Source organism: Meleagris gallopavo, chromosome 1 (genome assembly GCF_905368555.1).
Source record: "Meleagris gallopavo chromosome 1, MGAL_WU_HG_1.1, whole genome shotgun sequence".
Lineage (NCBI taxonomy): Eukaryota > Metazoa > Chordata > Aves > Galliformes > Phasianidae > Meleagris > Meleagris gallopavo.
Genome location: NC_139404.1, coordinates 193,012,398 through 193,031,262, shown reverse-complemented (window position 1 = coordinate 193,031,262; position 18,865 = coordinate 193,012,398). Strand labels below are relative to the sequence as shown.

Genomic DNA, 18,865 nt, shown 5'->3' with positions numbered 1-18,865 from the left:
TTCCAACCCCCTGCTGTGTGCAGGTCACCAACCAGCAGCCCAGGCTGCCCAGAGCCACATCCAGCCTGGCCTTGAATGCCTCCAGGGATGGGATACTTTACAAGTGCCACAGTAAAATACTCCTGACTTCCTAAATAAAAAGCCCCAAGAAAGGACACGTACCTTTTTCAGCTGCTGTTCCTTGAAGCACCTTACAGTCCTGGCTGGTTCTGAAATCAAGTTCTTATAGTTCTCACAGATATTGAGTCGGGATTGGGCCACCTGCATTGTGCCTTCCAGGAGTGATTTCCAAACGGAGTACATGCTCCTGCAGGAAGGAAACAGAAGCAGTGGTAGGAAGAGGACATGGAGTCAGGCTTCATGCTGACAGTGCATGCTTTGCGTAACAGTGGCACGCATTTGACAAAGGAGTGCTTTTCAAAACAAGCTAAAGCACAGTTCATTGTGCTGATCTAGCAAATATCTGCACTTTTTGCAGGAACACCTCACCAAACGTCACAAAAACAAAGAGCTTTCACCTCCTCTCAGTGCTTGTGGCAGTTATTTGTGGCCAAACCCATTGCTCCCATGGAACAGACCCTAGAGAAAGCAGCAGCCAGAACCAGAGAGCTCAGATGCTGACAGTTTCTCATAAGTCCACGGCCTCCTGATGTTTGTGCTCACACATCTCAGGGCAGCTCCCCATTGCCTGCCCGTGATTCCTATGGGCAAAGATGCGGCTGCAGCACTGCAGTGAGCGGTGCACAGCCCAAAATCCACCACAAAAGCTCCCAATCCAATCCGAGTACAAAGCCAAAATCCTTTACAACTTTGGTCAAATATTTAGGAGGTGCCATTCGAAGGCAGGAAGCTCTGAGCAATGAAGTCGTGTGGTTTTTGTGTTCTGAGCCAGCTTCCCTTCCAATGAACCTGAGTTAGGGGAGGACACTTCTGGCCTCCCCGCTGTACAACTCATTCCCACACACACATTGGTGCCTCTGCCTCTTCCTAAGGAGGAACCCATGTGTTATTATTGAACCTTCAAGCTATTTCCTAAGATACACATCTGTTCATTCACCAGCTTCCCAAATATTCATACCCAAAGAAGGTGCACAATTACGGCTGCTATCTGGTTGTGCCATTCGTTTGTCCAATCTCCCCAAATTATCCACGTTACAAACTGTTATTTAAGGCTGTTCCAAAACTTCAGAAGAAAACAAAGCTTTCTTTTTAACATCAATGCAAACAAATCGTTTAAACGACAGAAGAGCAGCGTTTCATTGTTGGGAAAAATAATGACATAAATTGAAAAGATAAAGATGGCTGTTTGGAGCTCCAACTGTTAAATTACCTATAATCAGCTCGTTCATCAGCTTTCATTCCCAGCCAGTCCTTCTTCAAGTACTGGCTAGCCAGCTTCTGAATGCTCTGTAGAAAGAAGGAGAAACAGGTTAAAATAAGAGGTGCCTAAGAAACCATTTCTGCTCTTCTATCAGCAATGGGTAATCTGAACTGTAAAGAAGCAATTCATATTTAGTTTTAACAAACTAATGGAACGTGGGATTATCTCTATTCTTTTTTGTATTTTTAAGTTCCTCTTGAAGTGGATTAATAAAATTCCCATTGCTGGGACCTCGCTGCACACTTCAGCTCTGAAAGTGCCCCGTGTGTGAACAGCCCACGCACAGCCAGTAGCACGGCAGCACTTCTGAGCAGCACGTGGCCAACTCAGAGCCAGGAACACTGCAAGGAAAGTGCCTCAATGTGTCGGAGATGCCTCAATGGATGCACTTCTTTGGCTCCCAGAAGCAATAAGATGAGGCTGGCTGTTTGCCCCCAGATGGAGATGGGCAGCTTTGGTTGTTCCGCAGGGAATTCACGAAGCTGCTGCTCATAGAATGGAAACCTTGCATGGAAACCTTGCATGGAAGAGCAACAACAGACGAGAGATCGGAGAAAGCAGCTCAGTTTTTAATGCTCATTATGCTGCTCAGCCTCCGCACTGCACTATGCAAACCTCAAAAAGTCGGTAACTTTGGAGAGCAGAGCTGTAATGCAGGCAGGGATGGCTGCTGTGGCACAATCCGTGCCACATTTAATGGCACAAATTTCACCACGTGGATGTGTAAAATCTTTTTAGGGCACAGGAACCCAACTACTGGTGTCTGCACTGGGCAGACACTGCTTGCAGGGAGCTTTGGGACCATGCTCCTCCATGGCACCTCCAGCAACAACCAGGTGAAGCAGCTCTAATAAAATCTTCATTTCAGTTCCATCCTTTCGGGCAGACACATAAACAAGACCTAGCACAGGAATTTGATGCTGAATGGTTCATTCCCAGCACAAGTGTGAAGGAAAATCGCTGCTCTGTGTGAGTTTGTGGCCAGGGGTTTCCCACTGCCCTGCTCAGTTCCCCCAGTGCTGCCCACAGCACAGCTCAGACACCCTCCATCCACTCTCAAGTTCTCCTTACAGAAAACCCTGTGAAGCACCTTAAACAGTACAGCCAGACTGCCTGCTCATCTCAGACCACGTGCACCACTCACGAACCCCCTCCTCCCTACCTCCCTCCACTTCCCCTCCCTTTCCTTCCTTCCTTCCTTCCTTCCTTCCTTCCTTCCTTCCTCCCTCCCTCCCTCTCTTCCTTCCTTCCTCCCTCCCTCCCCCCTCCCTTTCCTCCTCCCCTCCCCTCCCCTCCCCTCCCCTCCCCTCCCCTCCCCTCCTCTCCCCTCCCCTCCCCTCCCCTCTCCTCCCTCCCCTCCCCTCTCCCTTTCCTTCCCTTCCCTTCCCTTCCCTTCCCTTCCCTTCCCTTCCCTTCCCTTGCCTTTCCCTTGCCTTTCCCTTGCCTTTCCCTTTCCCTTCCCTTCCCTTCCCTTCCCTTCCCTTCCCTTCCCTTCCCTTCCCTTCCCTTCCCTTCCCTTCCCTTTCCCTTCCCTTCCCTTCCCTTCCCTTCCCTTCCCTTCCCTTCCCTTCCCTTCCCTTCCCTTCCCTTCCCTTCCCTTCCCTTCCTCCTTCCCTTCCCTTCCCTTCCCTTCCCTTCCCTTCCCTTCCCTTCCCTTCCCTTCCCTTCCCTTCCCTTTCTCCCCCTCCACCTGGGAGGCTGCTGGCATTTGGTCTCTTCCAATCTTCACGACCCCATGATTCTATGACAACATCTGCTGGCACAATCCGTGCCACGTTTAATGGCATAAATTTCACCATGTGGATCTATAAAACCCTTTTTGGCCACAGGAACCCAATTACTGACACTGTCAGCACAGAAGTGCTGTGATTATGCAAGCTGGGCTGTGCATTTCCAACCCCAAGGAACGTCCCACAGCCATGGAACAGAGCAGAGGGCTGCAGCCGTGCCTGAGAGATGCTGCATCACTTGGGAACCCTTCATGAAAACTGATAAACCAAATGTTTACATTTCGCACAGAGCTGCTGTAGGCAAACGTGTGACTTTTAATGAGACTGAGGAGATTTGCTTTCTTAAACTTGATGCTGACCGTGACTTTTTTAGGATAAGATCCTCCTTGTTCCTCCCTCAATAGGGCTTCTTGTTCAGCCGCCTCAGACAAAGTGCCACTGTGGGGCTGCTGCTGGGCTGCTCTGTGGCCTCTGGCCCGGCCGAGGAGCTGCCCAGTTCCAGCCCAAGGTGCACACACACACACAGAGGGCTGGGGTGGTGGCAGCTCAGTGCAGGGGCAATGAGAGAAATCCAGGCAGCAGAACCGTTTGAGGATGCGTAACACACTGCCCCATCCCATCCCATCCCATCCCATCCCATCCCATCCCATCCCATCCCATCCCATCCCATCCCATCCCATCCCATCCCTTTAGCTGCTCCCACAGCGCTGTGCTGCAGATCCCTCACAGCTCCATCCTACCTGCAGACAAACTCCAGGCCCTCCACGTCTTTCTGGCAGTGAGGGCCCATCACAGAATCACAGAATTGCAGGGGTTGGAAGGGACCTCCAGGGATCATCGAGACCAACCTCCCTGCCAAAGCAGGTTTCCCATACCGGGTCACACAAGTCGGTGTCCAGATGGGTCTTGAATATCTCCAGAGAAGGAGACTCCACAACCCCCCTGGGCAGCCTGTTCCAGTGCTCCATCACCTCACCGTGAAGAAGTTCTTACGCACATTCGTGCGAAACTTCCTGTGCTGCAGCTGATGTCCGTTTCCCCTCGTCCTGTCTCCACGTACCACTGAAAAGAGCCCGGCCTCACCGCTATGGCCGCCACACCTCAGATATTTATAAACCTGGATCAGGTCCCCTCTCAGTCGTCTTTTCTCAAGGCTAAACAGACCCAGTTCACTCAGCCTTTCTTCATAGGGGAGATGCTCCAGGCCCTTCGCCATCTTTGTGGCCCTCCGCTGGACTCTTTCCAAGAGATCCCTGTCTTTTTTGTACTGGGGAGCCCAGAACTGGACACAGTACTCCAGATGAGGCCTTACCAGGGCAGAGCAGAGGGGGAGGATCACCTCCCTCGACCTGCTGGACACGCTCTTCTTAATGCACCCCAGAATGCCATGGGCCTTTTTGGCCACGAGGGCACACTGCTGGCTCACGGCCAACCTGTCGTCCACCAGGACGCCCAGGTCCCTCTCTGCAGAGCTCCTCTCCAGCAGCTCATCCCCCAGCCTGTATTGGTGCATGCAATTATTCTCCCTAGGTGTAAGACCCTACGCTTGCTTTTGTTGAACCTCATCCGGTTTCTTACCGCCCAGCTCTCCAGCCTGTCCAGGTCTCGCTGAATGGCAGCACAGCCTTCAGGCGTGTCAGCCAATCCTCCCAACTTCGTATCATCAGCAAACTTGCTGAGGGTGGCCACTATCCCCTCATCAAGGTCATTTGATGAAGGTGTTGTACAAGACTGGACCCAGCACCACCAGATCATCAATAAACACACCAACCAGAACAGGCTGCAGTACCCACACCCACCACTCATGACCAGCTGGATGGGACTCTGTTCACTATAGAACCACAGAATGGCTTAAAATGGAGCTCAAGGATGATGAAGCTCCAACCCCCCACCACAGGCAGGGCCACCAACCTCCCCATTTCATAGCAGCCCAGGCTGCCCAGGGCTCTATCCAACCTGGCCTTGAACACACCACAATGGTGACTCCTAACTCATCTGCTGCTCACCCATTTTGGAGGATTTAGGAAGAGCAAATGCGTAAGAGTGGAAACAGAGCGGTTACCTCCCAAACCCAACTTCAACCCACCTTAGGACATCCTTTCTCTGAGCCATTCCCTTCTCTCCCCATCAAACACACACCGTATCGCCGCACCACAACATGTCTCCATTACAGACCAACTCCCTGCACATCCGACAGAGGAACAGAAGGGAAGGAGGATGGTGTAGACCCACCACCCACAGCACCAGCAGCTGATGTGATGTTCTGCTTAAAGGAATTGCCATTGGAGCTCTCATCTTGGCACTGTGGCAGCTCTATGGCCGTGCCCCAGCACCACGAGCATCGAGGGGCATTTGTTGGTGCCTTCTCATGAAGCTGGTGATGGTGATGAGGGTTGAGGAAGGAAAAGGAAAGGAAGAACTCTTAGAACTTTTAGGAGGAAGTTTTTCATGCAGAGGGTGGTGAGGCAGTGGAACAGGTTGCCCAAGGAGGCTGTGGATGCCTCATCCCTGCAGGCATCCAAGGCCAGGCTGGATGTGGCTCTGGGCAGCCTGGGCTGCTGGTTGGCGACCTGCACACAGCAGGGGGTTGAAATGAGATGAGCACTGTGCTCCTCTGCAACCCAGGCCATGCTGTGATTCATTCTATGAACTCAGGGAATATCAGCTGTAATACCAACAGATGACAGACAGTGAGTAGTGACAGCGAAGAGAAAGACGTCTCAAATTAAAAGATAATTGATAGAAGTAAGAGGCTTTTAAAAAGACATTATAACAATGACTTTCAGTGCAGTCTCAGTATGTTTATAAGCAAAAATTAAGAAGTGCTGATGACAGCTGGGCACCTAAAACCTCTTATGAATTGCAGAGAGCAGGGCAGACTATCTCATGTAACGCACAGTTTTGCACAGGACAAATTGAGTGCAGATTTCCAACAGCAGGGGCTCACATCACTTAGAAGCTTTCAGTATCTTTCGGTCATTGCAGCAGAGTCCACAATTCACACCTTCTGGATGAGCACTGTGCTCCTTTGCAACCCAGGCCATGCCATCATTCTATAATTTCAGTTCTGCTGGTTCTTCCCAAGTAAAGCTCAGGGTCACAGTCAGACTTTCTCTCACACTGGAAAACCTGCAGTTTGCCTACCAGTGGTTTTTAAAACGACATCTTTAGCTGTAGGCAAAGAAGAGGGGCTGAGAACAATGAGAAATACGAAGAGTCCTCCGAAAAGAGAAGTCAAGAAGCTAAATGAGAATCCCACATTTTGAAGAATACTTCTACTAGAAGAATGCAAACAATCAGCTGTGCCAAAAGAAGGCACTGCAGATGCTCCACGTTGTGGCACCTTCCGTGATGCTCCCAAACTCTTCTCCCACATTAGGAAGCTGCACGAGCCGATGAAGCTCAGCAGTGCTGACTCACCCAAACAGCAGGAGCTCATTGCCAGCGTCATCCATCAGCCAGACGTGTTTCCCCACGCTTGCAGAGCGACTCGAAGCGTATTTTGCAGGGCTGACAATCTCTTCAAAACATTTGGACAGGGCTGAGGGAACGCGTGGGGGGGGGGAAGGCGTGCAGTGCGTGCAGGGCTCAGCTCCTGTGCACCCGTGTGTGATTCAGGCTCAGTGCTGAACCCCAAGTGAGACACTGGGAGCTCCCTGCAATTGTTTCAAGCTGCACTTTATTTACAGAGCTAGATTCAATAAAACCTTTAACGATTTAATGAGAGCAAGCTCTGTTCAGAACAGGCTCAGTGCAGGGATTGCACACAACATACAAGGCGTTTAAGACAGAGAGGGCTGGAGCAGCTTTCCTACGAGGGAAGGTTGAGGGAACTGGGCTGGTTCAGCTTGGAGAAGAGAAGCTGCAGGGAGACCTCAGTGTGGCCTTCAGTGCTTGAAGGGAGCGGATAAACAGGAGGGGGAACGGCTGTTTGTGAGGGTGGGTGGTGACAGGACAAGGGGAATGGTTTGAAAGTGAGCCAGGGGAGGTTTGGGTTGGATGTGAGGAGGAAGTTTTTCATGCAGAGGGTGGTGAGGCAGTGGAACAGGTTGCCCAAGGAGGCTGTGGATGCCCCATCCCTGCAGGCATTCAAGGCCAGGCTGGATGTGGCTCTGGGCAGCCTGGGCTGCTGGTTGGCGACCTGCACACAGCAGGGGGTTGGAACTGGGTGAGCACTGTGCTCCTTTGCTACCCAGGCCATTCTGTCATTCTGTGATTCTCTGCGGTGCATCCCAGAGGCTCAGATGTGCTGGGAGGGCTCATCTGTAATGCCTTTAATTGGGCTCGATGATGGATAAAATAGGTTTCATGGTGCTGCAGCACCAGGTGGAAACCCTCATGGGAAGCTGCTAAAAGGCTGCTGAGCTGATGCCGAGCTGCATCTCCACTCACGTGGCTTTTCCCACCTTTTTGTGTTCGGCCTTTGGACACCTCCTGGCCAAGAGAGGACAGAATGTGTCACCATCACACCTCAGCCTTTCACTCGTACCCTTTCCATGTTCTGCTCCTTGTTTTTGGCAAAATGGGAAAGACAAAAACGGGAAAGGTGAAACATTAATGTACAGAGTCACCATTCCTGAGGTGCTTCAACACTTCCTTATGCTCTATACTAAATACATCCCTATTCCTTCAATTACTTTTCCAGCCTTAACTCATAACCTAAATCTTTTCTTCACCTTTGATGACTTCTGAGCTCCCAGCACTGCCTGACCTTCCCACCACCCTTCCAGCTGACACATTAAATTAACAGCAGACATCCCACCAACACTCCATATCACAGAATCATCATAGAATGGCTTGGGTTGGAAGGGACCTCAAGGATGATGAAGCTCCAACTCCCCCACTGTAGGAAGGGCCACCAACCTCCACATTTAATACAAGACAAAAACTGCCTGCATAGGAGCAGAAAATGTGAAGGTTTGCATTTCCAGCCATAGGTAACAGGAGCTGGGAGAAATCTAACTCGGTTTTCCTGAGCGCGAGTTTATGGTGCCTAACAAGGGAGTCTCCTCAAATGGAAGATTTCAGTAGGTCACAACAACTGTTACCTTTACAACGAGGCACTGTGCCCGTAACCACACAACAGATGCTTGCAACTCTGAGCAAGCTGCAAATTAGAACAAAACCAGTCAAAAAGACCGAGTTCAGCTGAAGCACTCATCTGCCTGAGTTATTTTTGCTTTCTAAATGATACGCTACATATTGCTACACTAGAAATACGCTGCCATTCAAAGCTATTCCAGGTTATTTTTAAGGGCTTTTTTTGCTAAATGCCTCCCAAATGTATCTAAGTTGATGCAAAATTGACTGCATGGTCAGGAACTTTAGTATGATTTCTCTTCCACACCCAATGCACAGCACAGAGCCAGTCGTGCTCTGGGACTCCCAGCCAACCTGGCCTCCAGTCATAAAACACAGAATGATAGAATGGCCTGGGTTGCAAAGGAGCACAGTGCTCAGCCACTTCCAACCCCCTGCTGTGTGCAGGTCGCCAACCAGCAGCCCAGGCTGCCCAGAGCCACATCCAGCCTGGCCTTGGATGCCTGCAGGGATGGGGCATCCACAGCCTCCTTGGGCAACCTGTTCCACTGCCTCACCACCCTCTGCATGAAAAACTTCCTCCTCACATCCGACCCAAACCTCCCCTGGCTCACTTTCAAACCATTCCCCTTGTCCTATCACCACCCACCCTCACAAACAGCCGTTCCCCCTCCTGTTTATCCGCTCCCTTCAAGCACTGAAGGCCACACTGAGGTCTCCCTGCAGCTTCTCTTCTCCAAGCTCAACAGTCCCAGTTCCCTCAGCCTTTCCTCACAGCAGAGCTGCTCCAGCCCTCTGATCATCTTAGTGGCAATACAGTGTATATATAATAGTAGGTAATCTTTTAGTAATTAATAGATAGCTAAAAGATTACCTACTATTATATATACACTGTATTACCACTAAGATGGTCACTCGAAGTCCCAGCCAACCTGCAGTGGGGCATCCAAAGCTCTTCTGGGCCACGTGCTGCAGTATCTCACCACGACTCATCACGGAGGACAGACTGCAATCCGTTTTGTAGCTCACAAACACTGACCATGGATATCTACAGAATCAGTTCGATTGGAAAAGAGCTTCACGACCACCCAGCCCAACCACCAACCCGGCCTATCGAGTGCCACCACCAAACCCCATCCCTCCCTGCTACGTCCACACGTCTCTTCAATACCTGCAGGGATGGGGATTTAAGAGTCATCAAGGTTGGAAAAGCCCTCCAAGATCCCTAAGCCCAGCCCAGCCCACCCTGCCCACTGCCCACGTCCCTCAGTGCCACATCCCCATGGTTCTGAACACCCCCAGGGATGATGAACCCCATCCTCCCTGTGCAGCTGTGCCACTGCACCACCACTCTCTGGAGAAGAAATTTTCCCTAACATCCAACCTGACCCTGCCCTGGTGCAACGTGAGGCCTTTACGTCCTGCCGATGTTTACCTTGGAATAGAGACTGATCCCCAAGCAGAAGAAAAACCAATCCAAAAATGCAGTAGCCATCAACGGAGGAAGAGCTGTTTCTTCCCCAAATTGCCTCCTCCAGCAGTGTTTGGGAGGAGCACAAGCATGCTACAACAGTAGGGAGGTGCCCCCAGCACCACTGCTCACAGCCACCCAAGGCACATTACCACTCAGCATCACCCCAGGGCTCCACAACAGCTGTGAAGGAAGAGGGGCACAAAACAGGATTTACAAAGGTTCTCTTCTTCTTGAGGCACAGACCATAGAAAACTGGCAAACTCAATGAGTATGAAGTTGTAGGCTTCTCAGCCTGCCATAGGGCCCTGCAGGAGGAGGAGGCAGCATCTCTACAGCATACAAACCAACTCTGCACAGAAAAGTGATCATGAAACAAAGTATTTGTAGCATTCATTCAAAGAGCAACCACTCCCACACCTGTTGGACCCACCAGTGTGCCCTGCTTGCTGCAAAACAGATGCCACATCCTTCCTCCATCCCAAACACACTGTGCACAATCCTTATATGGGCTGTGAGGGGGGAAATGGGATGGTACGCATCTCTCCGCACCTTCATTTTTAGAAAGTGAAAGCACAGAGAGGTGCTACTGAACACAATTTTGAAGGCACCCAGTGCTGCTGTTGATTTCTTTTCTCTGCACAACCACCTGCTTGAACAGCTGGGAAACAGCCCCTGCAATCTGACTGCATGGGCTTCAAAATGCTGCCTGCTCCCTCCTGGGCACCCAAGCAGGGGTTGGTGCTGCCACAGGGGAAGAAGAGAGATCAGATGGAGTGATGTGGGAAACAGCAAAGCACCGACGAGGACCAAAAATGCAACAACTGCTCAAATTCTCCTCTTCTCCACACTTGTCTCCACAAGTTCTGTTCTGCTGAATGAAGTCATGTGCTGCCACTTTCTAGCTTTGTAACGTGGGAGGATTTGGTGCACTTGTCAATTCCAGTTTCTTGGGGGTTTGATGAATCACAGAATCACAGAATGGCATGGGTTGGAAGGGAGCTCAAGGATCACGAAGCTCCAACCCCCCACCACAGGCAGGGCCACCAACCTCCACATCTCACAGCAGCCCAGGCTGCCCAGGGCCCCATCCAACCTGGCCTTGAACACCTCCAGGGATGGACGGGGATCCACAGCCTCTCTGGGCAGCTGTTCCAGCACCTCACCACTCTCTGAGTAAAGAACTTCCCCTTCACATCCAACCTCCATCTGCCCTCCCTCACCTTCCAACCATTCCCCTGTCCTGCTGTTATCTCCCCTTTCCAAGAGCTGACTCCCCTCCTGTCTGTAGGCTCCCTTTAGGTCCTGCAGGCTGCACTGAGGTCACCCCGCAGCTTCTCTTCTCCATGCTGAACAAGCCCAGCTCCCTCAGCCTGGCTTTGTAGAGGAGGTGCTGCAGCCTCTGCTCATCTTTGTGGCTCCTCTGGACCCTCTCCAACAGCTCCCTGTCTTTCCTGTCCTGGGGGCTCCAGCCCTGGACGCAGTGCTGCAGATGGGGCCTCACAAGAGCAGAGCAGAGGGGGACAATCACCTCCCTGTCCCTGCTGGCCACCCTTCTGTTCTGCTCAATCCATGCTGTAAAAACCATCCTGGGACTCACGGTGCTCTCAGCTGTGCACAGCAGCCTCAGGAGTCTCTCTCTGCTGTGGGAATGCCATAACTGCAGGGTCACAGATCACACAGTGCTGATGAGCTCTGTGCTCCATGAACCACAACGCTCCTTTCTGTCTCCTGTCCCTTTCCAAGACAGCTGGCAAGTAAGAATTCAACGTGTTGTGTTTCACATCAGCTTGATTGGTTTTTATAAACTCAACTTTTACTGCTCTCAAATTCAGTTATTATTCATCAGTTAAGATGAGCACATCACACTGCAGGGGAAAACCACGAACCTTTCCTAAAAACACAACACCACATTCGGAATGAACTTGGTATGGCAACAATGGCATTGACTGCACAAACCAATTCAGCTCTGGAAGCTCCGTGGGCAGCAGGCAGGTGGCACAGGTTGGGTTTTGTTGGTTTTTCTCATCCATTCTCTTTCAAAGACAATTTTAAATGCTAAAGACTGAAGGCATTTGTTGATCGCTGTAGCTGGGGGAGATTTAAGACGGTCAGAGGGCTGGAGCAGCTCTGCTATGAGGAAAGGTTGAGAGAAGGGGGATTGTTGAGCTTGGAGAAGAAGCTGCAGGGAGACCTCAGTGTGGCCTTCAGTGCTTGAAGGGAGCAGATAAACAGGAGGGGAACGGCTGTTTGTGAGGGTGGGTGGTGACAGGACAAGGGGAATGGTTTGAAAGTGAGCCAGGGGAGGTTTGGGTTGGATGTGAGGAGGAAGTTTTTCATGCAGAGGGTGGTGAGGCAGTGGAACAGGTTGCCCAAGGAGGCTGTGGATGCCCCATCCCTGCAGGCATTCAAGGCCAGGCTGGATGTGGCTCTGGGCAGCCTGGGCTGCTGGTTGGTGACCTGCACACAGCAGGGGGTTGGAACTGGGTGAGCACTGTGCTCCTTTGCAACCCAGGCCATTCTATCACTTTATGATTCCTTTCCACGTCTCTACATTTCACACTTTGTTATCCATCAGTCAGCACTGCTGGCAATTACTTGGCTCAAATTCCTGCACTTTTTGTTTTTCAGACGTTTCTTTGGTCTTTCAGCTGAGCTCAGAGGTCAACTGGCACTGCCAGGAACCCTCAACCTGCGAGTCAAAGTACAGCAGCATTTAACGATGAAACTAACTGAGGAGTTCCAGCAGCACTTATCTGGCACAGCTGCCTTTTTACATCCCACAAGTCATAAATGAAACGTTTGAGGAGACGCCTTCGTTCCCTAACCTTGCCTTCAGAAGTACCAATATACAGCTCAGGGTTTTACTGTGTTTTTCTTGTGGTCTTTTAAAATGAAACTGCAGCACAGAAGGAAAACTGATGTGTCAAACAAATATTCACACTATGAAAAACGTAAGGGAGGTTTGGGGAACCTTCAGCTGTCTTTAGCAGCACTTCCCCAGCAGTACACATGGAACCTCAAGGCATCTCGGTACCTTAAGTCAAGGCTTTCATTCTATCATTCTATGATTCTATGCTGGAGGACTGGAGCAGCCAGGCTGTTGTGCAGCCCTCTGAGCACAGCTCAACATAGTTCAGCTGCCTGCTGCTACTGCCAACAGCTCACCTGGGGAGGGAGAAGTGCAACGCTCCTGAAATGGCTGCAGAACTGGGGGTTGGTGGGAGCAGCCAACTCTGCTGCATGCAGGGAAATGTGCATGTGAACAAGAGCACTGCATGAAGGGCACTGGACAGGGGCTTCAGAAGAGATAATAATAGTAATAATAACCATTAAAGCAATAAAAGCATGTTCTAGAGAAAGAAAGAAAGGCAAGGGATGAAAACTGATGTCCCTTCCTCCTCACAGCTCACCGGCACTTCACCTGACTTTGGCCTCTGCTCTTCGACGACCCCGCAGAAAGAGAGAAAGTATGGAAGCAATAAAAAGCAGCACGGCCATCTCCTTACAAGGGCTTAGTTTACACACGTTTATGGCCAAACCCAAAGGACTGAAGGGTTTGCTTTGCTCTGCGATATGGCACCAATCGAAACTCGGCCTCGTCCACGAGACGCTCTCCGTGCAAAGGTTGATGTGCTGGAACTGGTGGCACCGGGCTGTGCCACCCCACCCCACAGCTGTGCAAAGCACCAAAGGTACCCGAAGGAATGAGCTTCTGGAAGTTGGAACTTTCATTGCCTTTAGTCCCAGGGTACAAAGGGTGAGGAGACGACAGCCGTACGCACCGAAGTCAGAAGCGCACGGGGGAGCGCAGGGAATCCTCGCGTCCTCTCCTGCCCCTGGACCATTCGAAAACATTAGGCAACACTTAATTTATCATTTCTAAGAGGATGAATGCCATTCGTTGTGAGGTTCGGGGTTTTGATTCCCACACCCTCAATTAATATTCATGAGGATAATTTCACAAAGGCGGTGATAAAACGACGGCGGAGCCGCCTGGAAATAGAGCTGTGCTGACACCCAGAGAGGAAATTCTCTCCCCCCGTCTCCGAAGGCTGATTTAAACCTAGGGCAAACACGGCCCGAACGATGGCTTTTATCATATTTTAATCGAGTTATTCATTAGGCAAAAAATAACACGGTGGAAAAGCAGATAAGGCGACACAAAGGCGAAGTCCATTTGTTCGGGACAGGTGGCCGCTCTGCAGCCCAGCGCCCGCCCGGAGCCCGCCCACAATAGCACCAAAGACGATTATGCAAATGTTTGCCATTCCCTGCCATTTTCCCAGGAATGGGAGAAGGCCTCCGCCTGGAAGGAGCGATTGTTTCCCAGTCATGTGGAAAACAAACCCAGAGAAAGAAGGGAGGGAATGAGGATGGAGACGGCAGCGCAGCCCCGCGTCCGACCAACGCTCGCGCTGCTCTGCAGTGGGATTTCCATAGCGGAGTGCGGCTGGTCGGGGTCAGACCCAGAGTTCACAGCCCAGGAAATGTATTCTTCACCCGCAGCTATTCTGTGCTTTCCTTCGTCTTTAACCACGGGACAAAGCTGTTGGAAGATGGGGACTCTGCTCCGCTTGTGATGCAGCACCTAACTGGGAATGGCCCTGCAGAGCTGGGAAGCACGGGCAAATCGCCCAGCAAACCATCTGGGAGCCCAAATTCCATCACGATGCTGTGTTAATGAAGGGTTTGTGCTGTTTTGTTTTTGTTGTTGTTTTATTTTTTCCCCAGTTCTGCCTCTCAATCATTGAATAGTTAAAAAACAAACACGAAACCCAAGCGTGAACCCCACGCATTTGCTACAGCTTCGATGAGTTTTGGCTGGGGTGTGTTTTACTGAAACACAGAACCTAAAACCACAATTTAAATTGGTGTAAAGATATGTATCACAGAATGGCAGGGGTTGGAAGAATCACAGAATGGAATCACAGAATGATAGAATGGCCTGGGTTGCAAAGGAGCACAGCGCTCACCCAGCTCCAACCCCCTGCTGTGTGCAGGTCACCAACCAGCAGCCCAGGCTGCCCAGAGCCACATCCAGCCTCGCCTTGAATGCCTGCAGGGATGGGGCATCCACAGCCTCCTTGGGCAACCTGTTCCACTGCCTCACCACCCTCTGCACGAAAAACCTCCTCCTCATATCCAACCTAAACCTCCCCTGGCTCACTTTCAAACCATTCCCTCTGGTCCTATCAAAGAGAAAGGACATCTAGAGACCACCGAGCCCAAGCCCTGCCAAAGCAGATCCTTACAGCTGGTCACACAGGTGGGCATCCAGATGGGTCTCCAGTATCTCCATAGAGAACATTCCACCACCTCTCCAGGCTGTCTGTTCCCACGCTGCGCCACTCTGACAGCGAGGTTCTTCCTTGTGTTAGTATGGAATTTATACTTCATTCTTAGCAAGCACTAAGACAGCACTTCAAATACAACCCTCCACATGGCTCAAGCCAGCTGTTGTTATCTAAACCTATTCGATAGAACAGGTTGCCCAAGGAGGCTGTGGATGCCCCATCCCTGCAGGCATCCAAGGCCAGGCTGGATGTGGCTCTGGGCAGCCTGGGCTGCTGGTTGGTGACCTGCACACAGCAGGGGGTTGGAAGTGGCTGAGCACTGTGCTCCTTTGCAACCCAGGCCGTTCTGTGATTCTATGACCTCCTCTCCATCAGGATGACGACAACTGAAAGACTTCACGCTGATCTTTAATTCAAGGCAGTTTCTTGGCAGTTCCTGCCCACTTTAAAGTGATTAATAAAACCCTCCTTACATAACAGATATCACTGTCGCCGTTCCTCATTGAAAAGAGTTCACAGACAGAAAGTGCTGAGTGAAGGCTGAACATATGTTCATCACATGTACGCTGCCTTCATTACGGCTCTCCTGGTTGTAATTAAGCTGCGATTATTTGGTCTTTGCTTACAGTTCAACACTCCTCCTTCCTCCCCAGCTCTCAGGCTCTTTGCACTCCCGTCAGCTCCATTGGTTTTCTCCCTTTTTTGGTGGAAGCTCCTGCAGGATCAACCCCCCTGCTGCTTCCTCTACACTCTACAGACCTTCCAAATACCTTTCAGCTCTTCCTCTTTGCACACTTGCTCGCTCTCAGTTGTTCCCTGTCCTTCAGCAGTGCTGTCTTCCATTCCCAAGGCCCACGTAGGAGCTCTCACCTGGGATGCATCTCACCTCAGCCCTCCCTCCTCTCACCACCCACCCTTACCCCAGCATTCCTGCATTTGCATTCCCAACACCAACAATCCACTCAATCTCCTGAACGTGCGTCTCACATTTCACTCTTTTCCCCCCTTTTTTTTCTTTCCCCCTCCAACTTCTGACACTTCACAGCTCAGCAGTTCCTCCTTCTCACCCCCCTCCAACTCCTCACCTTGACCTGCCAACACAGACCTGGATCAGCCGTTCCCATCATCTCATTTTTTATGCCGTTCCGCAGCCCTTCGCCATTCACTTCTTCTTTCACCAGAGACACAATTCCAGCCCCTACCCCTTTGTCTCCTTTCTGGCTCTGGCTCCTTCCATCTGTGCTTACCGTACATCTTCACTCCTGACACTTTTTTGGTTCCTCTCAGCCTCACCACTGCCAGCACTGCCTGCAGCTCCGGGAGGGAGGAGCTCAGAACACCCTCAGATGCTGCCCTGTGCAGCTCCCTGAACCCTTCAATGACAGGATCATAGAATCACAGAATGGCCTGGCTTGAAAAGGACCACATGATCACCCAGTTTCAACCCCCTGCTATGTGCAGGGTCCCCAGCCACCAGACCGGGCTGCCCAGAGCCACAGGATTGTTTGGATGCTCAACTGCGTACATGGAACTAATGAGAGACTTAAAAACGCAGACACACGTACGGCTGAAAAAGAAATAAGTCCCATTTTGTACTTTAATTAACACACTCCTTCAGGCCGTGGCAGTATTGGTATTGTTTTGGGGCTTGTTTCTGCATATTAGAAAGATTTGTGCATATTAGAATACCACCAGCAGCTGTAATTACACAGCTGTACATAGCAGATCCCACTACAAGTCCTGTTCTTTCATTCAGAAAAAATAATGTATTATTACTGGTCTTTTTTTCTGGGTATACAAAAATAAATATGTACACAGAGGAACAAAAAGCATTTTTAATATAAAAAACAGATTTAAAATGCTGTTTATTAAAGGGGGACCAAAGCATGCCTGCTCTAACAGACATCCAATTATGAGTCTTCTCCCCACAAGCTCTGCAGCCCAAATTCCCTTCCATCCGACCACACCAATGCTGTACAGCTGTGCAGGCAGTGCCACCACTCAGCATCCAGTGTTATTTCATCACAGAATGATAGAATGACAGAATGGCCTGGGTTGCAAAGGAGCACAGTGCTCACCCACTTCCAACCCCCTGCTGTGTGCAGGTCGCCAACCAGCAGCCCAGGCTGCCCAGAGCCACATCCAGCCTGGCCTTGAATGCCTGCAGGGATGGGGCATCCACAGCCTCCTTGGGCAACCTGTTCCACTGCCTCACCACCCGCTGCATGAAAAACTTCCTCCTCACATCCAACCCAAACCTCCCCTGGCTCACTTTGAAGCCATTCCATTTCAGCTGTGAGCCAGCAATGCCCCGCTAAACAACGGCTGGGGACTCACGGTAAGGTGGTTTCCTCCCATTACAGGTACCTCTGCCACTCATTCTTAAAATACTTCTGCTCTTTGGGTATTATCTGCAGTCAGGTAGAGCAAATTCTTTGCTGTGAGCCGTAGGGAGAAGAGGAAAAAGAAATTCATTGTAAATAATCAGCTGCTCCTGGGAGACAGACAGCGCAGTGTGCCAAGTCAAATTAATCCTAGACACAAAGATCTGAATACAGCCTTAAAACTGAGAGAGAGCAGGGAAATTAAATAGATCACTATGAGGAATAGAGCTATCCTCACTCGGTACTGTCTTGTACACCTTGGCCAACGTGTGCCTAAAATTCAAAGCTCCTTCAAAGGAAAATGCTCTTCACAGGAATGCCTGGAGCATAAAAGGAGGGATTGCTGTGCCCAGAGCTGGGGAGCACAGACAGGCTTCCTCATATCATGCTTTAAGCAAACAGAGCAAGAAAACAGCCTCGTAGGAAATGCCAACACAGTCTGGTTCTAAAAGATCCGAAATAGAACCAGAACCAAAGTGAACTGCACTCAGACTGGGATCAGCACTGTGAGAGAACAGATCTCAGAACCACCTTTATTCAGCCCACGGCGAGCTGCACATTTGCAGTCTGGTCTCATCCCTCCTCTCAAACCTTTCTTTATCATGTGTTTCACGTTGACTCCTCGGTCTCTACATAAACAGTGCTCTTCTCAACACAATGAGGGAAACTCAGCGCTGATGTGACTTCATTAACTTCTCCAGGGCTGCGTCACTGGAAAGCATTTAGATATGGCTGCACACCTCCGCAGTGCTTTGCAAACACCGACCAAAGGAGAATAAGAAAACTGGAAAAAAACCTGAATCAAAACATATGTGAACGATGACAGAGTGGTCAGTGAAAGAAGAACCTTGCTGCTTTCCAAATTGGAATCGAATTGGTTTGAGAGACCAGAGGGTGTATCTGGGAGTGAGAAGTGACAGGCAAGGGCAGGAAGAAATGACTAGAGTGGGCTGAAATCCCAAACCTGGAGAGAGCAGAGAGGCTTCACCACACACCCAGTGCTCCCTGAAGTTCTCAGGCCACAGCCAAGGATACACAGGGATGCGTGAGGGCCGAGGCAGGAGCTTGCAGGTACATCACACAGCAGGAAGAATTGTACAATCCCAGAATGGCCTGGGTTGCAAAGGAGCACAGTGCTCACCCAGCTCCAACCCCCTGCTGTGTGCAGGTCGCCAACCAGCAGCCCAGGCTGCCCAGAGCCACATCCAGCCTGGCCTTGAATGCCTGCAGGGATGGGGCATCCACAGCCTCCTTGGGCAACCTGTTCCACTGCCTCACCACCCTCTGCATGAAAAACTTCCTCCTCACATCCAACCCAAACCTCCCCTGCCTCACTTTCAAACCATTCCCCTTGTCCTGTCACCACCCACCCTCACAAACAGCCGTTCCCCCTCCTGTTTATCCGCTCCCTTTAAATATCCCTCACCCCCCATCCCTCTCTGCTTTGCTCTTTATGACCCGCTCCCCCAGCAGGGAAATTTCTGGGTACTTTGCCAATTGATATTTAATTAAAGGCTACTCTGTTTTGGATTCTTTTGTAACATGGCTACAAGCCCCACCGA

The 18,865-nt window shown here is 50.7% G+C and overlaps 1 protein-coding gene across 2 annotated transcripts in view; it reads right to left on the bottom strand.

Moving 5' to 3' along the window:
* Positions 1–18,865, bottom strand: part of FCHSD2 (FCH and double SH3 domains 2) — a 117,939-nt gene that overhangs the window by 58,408 nt on the left and 40,666 nt on the right. For both annotated transcript variants that reach the window (XM_085216654.1, XM_085216655.1), the window contains exons 4-5: positions 1,331–1,407; positions 163–307 (exon numbers count right to left, since the gene is read on the bottom strand). In XM_085216654.1, the coding sequence (XP_085072780.1) occupies positions 163–307; positions 1,331–1,407 (222 nt within the window). The remainder of the gene's footprint in view (positions 1–162; positions 308–1,330; positions 1,408–18,865) is intronic.